The sequence below is a fragment of the Saccopteryx leptura genome, chromosome 11 (assembly GCF_036850995.1).
Source record: "Saccopteryx leptura isolate mSacLep1 chromosome 11, mSacLep1_pri_phased_curated, whole genome shotgun sequence".
Lineage (NCBI taxonomy): Eukaryota > Metazoa > Chordata > Mammalia > Chiroptera > Emballonuridae > Saccopteryx > Saccopteryx leptura.
This window is the reverse complement of record NC_089513.1, coordinates 14,247,247-14,256,786: the sequence shown is the minus strand read 5'-3', so window position 1 is coordinate 14,256,786 and position 9,540 is coordinate 14,247,247. Positions and strand designations below refer to the sequence as shown.

General features: G+C 45.1%; 1 protein-coding gene across 1 annotated transcript in view; it reads right to left on the bottom strand.

The window, feature by feature from the left end:
• Positions 1 to 2,554: 2,554 nt before the first annotated feature.
• FECH (ferrochelatase) overlaps positions 2,555 to 9,540 on the bottom strand; it is a 32,410-nt gene continuing 25,424 nt past the window's right edge. The window contains exons 8-11 of the mRNA XM_066352704.1: positions 8,354 to 8,461; positions 7,627 to 7,791; positions 4,985 to 5,044; positions 2,555 to 4,481 (exon numbers count right to left, since the gene is read on the bottom strand). Of these exons, the coding sequence (XP_066208801.1) occupies positions 4,347 to 4,481; positions 4,985 to 5,044; positions 7,627 to 7,791; positions 8,354 to 8,461 (468 nt within the window). The 3' untranslated portion in view covers positions 2,555 to 4,346. The remainder of the gene's footprint in view (positions 4,482 to 4,984; positions 5,045 to 7,626; positions 7,792 to 8,353; positions 8,462 to 9,540) is intronic.

Here is a 9,540-nt window from a genome sequence, read left to right as displayed (position 1 = left end):
AGAGAGAGAGAGAGAAAGAGAGAGAAGTTCTCTAGTGCCACTATTTGATGAAAAGTGAGAATGAAACTTCAATATGCTGATGACATGATGGGATATTTTAACTGGCAATCACTCAAGCAGAATTCAGCTTTCCTGGGCCATCTGATATTCAGATTTGAATCCATTTGATGTATGTTCTCTGAACCCTCATGACGCGTTGCTATAAAACAAAATTTTAGTGTCTCAAAAAAGCCACTTGGATTGAAGAAGTTACTGAAGGGGCTTCTTACAAAAAGAAAAATCTCAATTATTGGGCAATAAGAACAACAGTCCTTGGAATGACATTTACAAAGCCCTTCTGGGGCATGACCTTGATGAAATGTTTTTAATTTTATAACTCATGAAAGAAACGGTTAGCTTTCGGCCTCCTCTGAGGACTGGCCATATTGCTAGTTAGACTAAGAAGCTGAATGGTTTTAATGGAGGGCACTGATTTTAGTGTCAGCGCAGAATTTTTCTTTCCTAGCTTGTGACCTCTCCATGGGTTTTTCACTCCCACCCAATGCTGGGAAGCCTGTTCCTAACGCCACCATCGGGATTCTGCCAGAGGGTGTCTTGCCCGCTAGGTTAAGAGCTTGGAGACGTGGTCCTGAAGATGCTGTCAGAGGCTCCGGGCTAACACACCCGTGCGTGCACGTGCACACGTGCACACAGACGTCAGCTTTCTCTTATGGTCACCAGCTCTCCATTCGGCTTCAGCTAGAGGGCCCTGCCCTCCCCTCACACCCAGCCCAGATGGACGAGGGAGACAGAACTCCGAAGACGCAGACCCTTGTGCTTACCCACACTCGGGAGGGTGCGGGCCTTCTCGCTGCCCTACTCCGTGGTGTGGGCTCACTAGTGTAATGACATGTTTCAATTTGGATAAACACAATGGCATCAGGTTAAGCACACACTCCTGCATACCTTAAGTCAAGATTTCTTGAATTAAATGCCCACTCGAGAATAGATTAGCTGAGGGGAAAAAAAAGGCAGCAACTTCACTCTGAGATTCATACCACCAAATCAGTATATTTTCCCCCAAGAAGAAAAAAACATATACTTTTAAAGAGCAGCGAAACATGTAAATGACATAAATTTAGTGTTGTTAATATAATGTACCTTCTGACAGGCTTAGTTTGGGCAACTTGGGACAGAAAATCCACTTTCTCTTCATACCTACATCACCATTATTGCCTAAATAATTTCAGCCATAAGGAAAGATTTAACGAAATCCTGGAGGAAAGTTACATTCTGGACATGGGATTACCTGAGTGAGGATGTGAACTCCAAGGGAAAGTCATGGATTTTTACTACTCGGTCACCAACACGTCACTGATCCACGTTTAAAAGGGCATTCTAACAAGTGTCATGTCTGCTGACATGAAGCAAATTTTCTTTACATGCAAGAATTTCTTTTCATCTTAAAAAGGTAAGGAGCTCCAGAATGCAAATTCTGCAGCAGTTCATTCCTTCTGTGCTGCACATATGGGGATCTGTACCTTCTGTCGCCCAGGGAGCTGAGCCGCCCCATCACCCAAGCTCCTGGGACTTTACCGTACAAGTGGGCTCTCATCAGTTCAAGCCAGGTCTGTGCCTAAGTGCAGCCTGAAGAAACTGCCAACAGCGCCTCGTCAACGACCAGGGCAAGCATCGGTTTCAAAGTTCACAGGATAATAATTCTCAAAGCCTGTTAGTTCTAAAAGACGCAGTTGCTGATATCGTCCTACCAAATGCTACCCTTGTGTGTGACCCCTCCCATCTTTGGTTACTAAGTCTAAGGTAATGCTTCTTAGAACAAGTGCCACGGGCAGTATCCCAATAAACTCCCTTAACTGCTCCCTACAAAGGTCGGCCTGATCCTCACTCAGAATCAAGGATATTGCTCCAGGCAGCTCACTGTGAATCTGGATGCTTCCTTAGCAAAGGAGGGCTTCAGACATCCTGGCAAGAGCTCTAGAATTGGAGTTTTCTGCACCATCTCCGTAATAGTATGTATTCCACTCGAAAGCAGTCCCAGTGAGGTAGGCCCTATTCCCCAAAGGAGGGAGAAGGACCGCAAGTATAATCTGTTCAGCACCATGCCACTAACCCAGAGAATTCAACTCATGTGGGACAGTCGCTCAAAGTCTGCCTTGAACCTAATCCCCAAAAAGCTGATGGAAACAGATGAGGAAGATTCTAAAGAACTTTCTATGCCTTGTACCTTTCTCTGGAAACACAACCTATGAATAACAAAATTAACTTGAAAAAATATATAGATGCTTCTCAAATTTCAGAGCCCTTATCAGTGTGGGCAAACTATTAACTAAAGTGGACAGCATGGATGGAGACTTGACATGGGAGGTGAACACACAATACAGTGTACAGAGATGTGTTGTAGAACTGTGCACCTGAAACCTGTATAATTTTGTTAACCAGTGTGACCCCAATAAAGTCCATTTAAAAATACATAAATAAAGTGGACAGCATGTTTCTTTTCTTGCATTACAAAGTAAATTGCTATTCAATAATTTTTGGACTAGTTTGTGTTTCTTTGGGTTTTTTTTTGTTTTGTTTTTACAGAGCCAGAGAGAGAGTCAAAGAGAGGGATAGACAGGGACAGACAGACAGGAATGCAGAGATGAGAAGCATCAATCATTAGTTTTTTGTTGCGCATTGCGACACCTTAGTTGTTCATTGATTGCTTTCTCATATGTGCCTTGACCACGGGCCTTCAGCAGACTGAGTGACCCCTTGCTCAAGCCAATGACCTTGGGTCCAAGCTGGTGAGCTTTTTTGCTCAAACCAGATGAGCCTGCACTCAAGCTGGCGACCTCGGGGTCTCAAACCTGGGTCATCGGCATCCCAGTCTGATGCTCTATCCACTGCGCCACCACCTGGTCAGGCTGGATTAGTTTTGATTTAACAGAAGCATTAATCAAACTGCTTCAAACCTTAATATTGTCATATTTATTAATATAGTAAATCCGGAATATAGAAGATCTATGACTGCTCCAATACTTCCATGTTATGAACAGGATTTTTAAAAAATCAAAGAAATGCTCTTTTAAAGAACAAAGTTTTAGGGCTATGAGGGAAGACAAAGTAATCATTACAAATTCATCATGAATCCATCAGAGATTTTTTTTTAATCCATTAAAATCTAAGTATAGAAGATCAGACTCTGATCCTACATTATTTCTACATTTTTAGAACTTTTCAGTGAAATTCAAGGTTACAATGGCCTTAAAAATATCCCCAGGAAAGGAATGACAAGGAAAGACAAATATGATGGCTGATGGTTGCATTAGAGTGGTTATTTTTCTTTTCTCTATCTTCAAATTTGCTATCATGTTATGTAATTTTTGTAATAAAAAACTTATAAATCAAGAAACAATTCAAGGTTACAAAACACAGTTGACGTTATAAAATAGTTCCTCAAACAAATGTGCAGAAAGGAGATATTCAACCCAGATGCAGATGAAGGTGAAGCTTGAGGGGTGGGCTCACGGGGTCCTGGGAGGAGCTTTGAGCACGAATATCTTCAGCCTTCCTCCATAGCTGTCCTTGGAGACAGGAAGCAGGGGAGCCCACTCCCCGTGGCTCACACGTCCCCATCCAGGCAGGCACACGTGACAGACGCTGGGTTTCTACGCGTTTCCTGGCCTCATGTGCCTGGGGAATCTCAGGGCACTTTCAGAATCTGTACTTGGTTTGGTTTTATGGTGCGGAAAGTGGGGTTCACACATGAATACCAAAATGACTATCAATGGTCACAGCACCGACAAAAGCAGCCACTGTGGGCATCCACGCCACCTCCCAGCTTTCTGTAACCATTGGGCCTAGGGAAGATTAGGTAACATTTCATTTTCAAATTATATTGCATTTACTTAACTATGTTCACTTAACAAACAACAACTCTATGCACAAGACTTGTAAACGGATCTCAGTCACTCTGACAGCCCGTACGGGGGACTTCCATCCCTTTGCAGGAGGGTGTGGGGGCAACAAAGCCAAGTCTGTATCTAAAATGTGTGCGTTTTGTAAGAGAGATTTTTAAAACTCATCTTGTAATAGCTTAATGGCCATTCCAAAAGAGTAACTTCACCCAAAGAGAGACAATAAATGCTTACTATATTGGCATATAAAAATAGAAGACCCACAATGAGGATTTCAGAGTGTGCTCCTCAAGAAACCACACATCGTGCCCAAATGCTGCGCGTGTACTGATGCAGCTTCCTTCCTGGATCTCGAGATACCCGTCCTCCACACTGTGGGGTCCGTCCTCCACACTGCGGGGTCCGGAGGTTGGCATTTGCCTAATCCCGCGGGGTCCTCTAGCGGTGTCACAGCTGCTGGTTGGTGAAGAAGGATTTAGTCTCCTTGCAGACAGGATTTACACAGAGCGGACAGCTCAGAGTCAACTGCTTGGAGCAGAGCTCGTTGGACTGGATGTGTGAGTGCACCAGATCAGCCAGGGCCTGGGAGGCAACCACAAGAGGAAAAGATGCATCAACAAAAAGTCTGCCCGCCTCCCCCTCCAACCACCGCCCCCCCCCCCCCCGCCCCGTATACTTCCTCCTCCCATCTGTCCTGACAATCACTATGGTGTGGCGTTTCTTTCCATCTCAATTATGAATCTTTTGAACCAAATTCGACAGCATCTTTCTTTCCCAAGCATCCTCAGCTTAGAGAAGAGTGAAAATCGGGACTTTGAGAATGAAAGCCGCTCGCCCCACCTGCTCAACCTCGTTGGTCTGTGAAAGGCAGATTGTAAATCAGATCTAGTGATCGGTGGGGAGAGATCAGAACATTGGGCTCTCTAAAGGAAGACAGACTGAGAGGATAAGGAATTCGATTTTATTTTTGTAATTAATTGGAACTCAAAATGTTCTAATATGTGAGAAAACCAATATTCCACGCGAGTTTCTCAGAGGATTGCTCTCCGATATGTTCTACTAAAATGCTGTAATGCTGCAGATACCTTAGAGAACAATGGATTTCCATTAAGAGATTCTGCTCTTCTGATGTTTTCCACTCCACACTGAATCAAATGAGAAAAGGGAGGAAAAACACATACACGTTTTATTGTCCTTTTTTTTTAAAGCAACTGACTGCTACAAAACACACACGCATGCACACAATTCAGTCTTACTTCAAAAGAGTTCCCAGACTGCTCAGCAATGAAAAATATGCACGGACCGCACCATCTGCTGATGTTCACCTCTGTTACCACAAAGCAGCTCTTGGGTTCCTATTCCTCCCCTCCCCCGTGGCCTTCCCAAAGGGACTCTGTGTCTGAACCATTTTTGAGGTTGTATTTGTTGAATCCCCAACTAATTTTAATCTGCTTGCCATTCTTTTTTGTATTGTACCTTTGTAATGCACCCTTTTATAGACTCTACCTAAGCAGAATGTTGCTGTAAGTAAATCTTTAGACCTGTTTTGATTCCAAGTATCAAAAGAGGTAAATTAATTCAATGTATAACTACACTGGATCCAGTTCAGAGGTGCGATTTTAAATACATTCCTACATTCACAAATCTCATATAAAAATCTGGGGATTGTTTCACTCCCATCCCCACTCTCCTCTCCATGTAAGTGAGAAACCAGGGTTTGCTCAGGTGCTCGGGATCTCTTCCCTGTCCTAGAAACTGACGGCCTTTCAGACACTTCATCATGTGAGTGAGCCCCGAGGCCAGAAGACCACACGAGGAGAATGCTGAGGACTCAGCCAACACTCAGCTCTTAAAAGGGTCCGCAGCCTCAAGCTGCCTGGTGGAGTCAGGAGCGGCAAGCGCCCAGTGCGGGCACAGAGTGGTCCCCGGCACTGCTGCCGGGAGAAGTAAGGGGCCCATTTCTGTGGGGCCATCCGGGAAACTATGTCAGCACTTCAATTCCACCTCTAGGAATTTATGCTCAGAGAATGACGGGAAAAATAAAAAAGGAAATGATGTTTATTACAGAGCAGTGTAGGACAGTAAAAAATTATAAACATCTTTAATGTATACCAATTAAGAATTGGTTAAAAGTAATTACATAGATCTAATGATATCTATTGATTTAGATCCATAATATATTTTAGGGGAAAAAAGGTTACAAAACAGTATAAAGAAAATACCATTTTTGTTAAACGTGTAGAAGAATACCATTTTAATTAAAATACACACATATTTAGAGGAGAAAGGGGTCTTAATTATATCAAAATATGAACGTACTAGTCTGTACTATTTTTATTACCCCAAAATTGAAGGTTTTCTAGTTGAGGAAACATTCAAACTATTTTTTAAAGAAAGTTACTTGATTTAAACACAGTCTATTCTCCCATCAAAATAACACAATAAATTGTAGTTAGATGATTTTCTTTATTCTCTATATAAACTAATGCATTAGTCACTAATAATCCATGGATTACTAAGGAATGACCATAGTTTAGTAATATGAATAAATGTGAATTATCATTCAACACAAATCAAAACATGTTTTCCAAACACTCCGGTATGAACTAAATTTGTACTTACGTCTTTTTAACAAGCTCACAGTTAGCCTTGGTCATGGTGGGATACAGAAGGTATCATGAAATGAAATCCACAGACAACCCTGCAACCTCGTTTTAGCCAATTACAACTTTCCCATGAAGCCTTTATCAGAACTCTGGACCAGTAATTTAGACACCCTCCAACTTTATCAGCGCTTGACTGATGCCCAGCACGTACACAAAAACAAAACCTGCAGGGTGGGGGGGTGCTGGCTGGAACTGTCCTCCACCCCCGCCCCCCCCCCTCCCTGCCCCTGTCACTCAGCCCAGAGAGGGTGAGGACGCCTTCTAGGCCAGGCCCCCACCAATCACACCTGGATGGCCAGAGGCAGGACTTCTGGCAGAAGGTGAGGGGGAATGGGTTTTCTGGGTCCCCACGCTGCCACAATTCCCACAGAAACAATGCCATAAATAGAACTGAGGTTTCGGGCCGACCCTCAGAAGCCATGAGATGAGTGAACAATAGTTTTTCTCCACTCTGAGTGACAATTCACATCCATCTTGCATTACAAGACATTAAGGATGGTATTTGTTACATCAATAATCAGACTGAATCAAACAGCTAATTAAGTACATAAAAACGGAGGTCAAGAAAATCACAGCACACTCAGCATTGGTGTCACCCCACACGCTTTCCCGAAATGACAATGACTCCTATACACCTTGGAAACTTGAAGGTCGCTATTAGGTGAAGAAAAGGACTCAGAGAACAATACAATTTTTTCCTCCAGATTGGTGAGAAGTACAATTATGTTTTCCTAAAGAGAAGTACCTTTTAGGCCTTTGAAGCAGTGCACTACTCAGACGAAACACTGATGTTGCCACCGTGAGTCGCCCGGGGTCAGCAAGGCACACAGTGCTCACCCCCCCCCCCCCCCCCCCCCCCCCCCCCCCCCCCCGCTGACATGGAGCTGACGTGATGTGTCCGATTTAACACTCAGATTAAGTATTATTCAGACAGGATGACACAGCGCATGCAAATATACATACCAAACCACACTTCTGAACAAGACACTCGGATCACGACAGAGGAAGTCTCCCCTCAGCACACACCACAGTGGGTGTGGCAGGCTGACGGCAGCACTCACCTCATTGGCCAGCACTTGGGAGTACTCGATGTCCAGCTCGTACAGGGTTTCGATGTGATCGCTGGTGAACGCGATCGGGACCAGAAGGATGTTCTTCCAGCCCCTCTCGCTCAGCCCTCTGATGGTCTCGTCTGTCTGAGGACCCAGCCAGGGCATCGGGCCAACCTGGGAGGAAGGGGAGTGAGCGCACACAGGTCTGCCCCTGCCACTGTGCCGGCATGCCCCTCCCACTGTGCCGGCACGCCCCTCCCACTGTGCCGGCATGCCCCTCCCACTGTGCTGGCACGCCCCTCCCACTGTGCCGGCACGCCCCTCCCACTGTGCCGGCACGCCCCTGCCACTGTGCCGGCATGCCCCTGCCACTGTGCCGGCACGCCCCTGCCGTGGGCACATGCACCGCCGCCAAGAGCCAGGGCCACGCTGAACACCCACTTTAATACTGACAGGTTTTGGCATTTCCACATTAAAGCTTCAATCCTTCTACAAGTTGGCAGACTGTAAACAACAATTACTATCTTTACAACTAGAAATACTATATGAAGTTAGCAGCGCCCCGCTAGCCACTGGATTTCCCCTCTGTCTGCCTTGCTTGCAGAGTTCTTTCTGCCCATGGTGGGCAGTCAGGTTACACAACAGTCTGCCTCTAGGGAAGAGCCAAACCTCATCATTTATAAAACAGATGTCTTCAAAACAGCCGATGACCTGCAAACGTGTGGGAGCCGCCTACCTTGGACTGCCAAACCAGTCGGTAGGGGTTGGAGTAACCCAGCTTCTCCATGACTTTCTGGACAGTGGCACCCACCTCCTGAGGATAGGGGTCCCCTCTGTTGACCACCTGCAGCAGAGACACATGGGAGTTCAGTCACCATCCCTGGGAAGGGTTCTGAGAGCCGCGGACCACGCAGTAGATGGTGTGAGCCCTGGACCAGAGTCCGCCCAATGTCGACATGAGCTGAGCTCAGTCGCCAACTTCCTTGGGTCCATTTCTTCATTGGCCAAAAGTCAATCATCTCAGAGGTCCCTAAGACTATGTCAAATTCTGTGTTCCACATGGTGCGTGGGAGACTGACAATGTCTAACGATGAATGATGGGTCTCTCTGTGCCCCCATCCGAAATAGGGAATGACATAGGAAAGCTGGGCAGAAAGAATCAACACAGGACGGGACATCTACTTGGCAGTCCCCTGAGTGGCTGATTTCACAACAGGAATTGAGAGCATTGCATGGACAGTGTATACAACTGAGTTTATGGGGTCCAGGAACACAGAGGGGTAAAGGCTAGAGGAACGAGAGATGAAGAAGCAGCATGTGGGTTCAGATCCCAGGTCCTCAAGCGGATGACCTGTGCCTTCTAATTCCTCCTCTTGACCCACTCTTCCCACAACAGTGGACTGCGACGAGCGCTGTGTGTGGGGGGAACATCTGAGAAACACTTTTCACAGAACAGTTTGCTCATACCTTGAAAATGTGCACTAGAAATTGTATCTTTGCTGCTTTAACATTTATCTGCGTACTGACTCTGAAAGCCCCCTACCATGCTGCATTTCTTCCCATGGTTCTCACTACCTCCTGATGTGCCATAATATGTTCTTATATATTATGTTTGTTGTCTTGTCTGTCAACTCCCTGGGGCAAAGCTTTGCGTCTATTTTGTTCATTCCTATATCCTGACAGTGAACAGAACGGTGCCTGGAACATTACAGGTACTCAATAAATACTGTTGACATGAAATACTGACAAACTATTTTATGACATTACTAAAAATTAGTTCAAAAGACATTAGAAACATAAATGCAGAAGGAATAAAGGAAAAACAAAGTCATCATCAGAACAGCACAGAAATCATTGCTACAAGCAAGATCCACTGATGGATGCTAAAATTATGGGCAAAAATATGAGAATCAAGACACACAC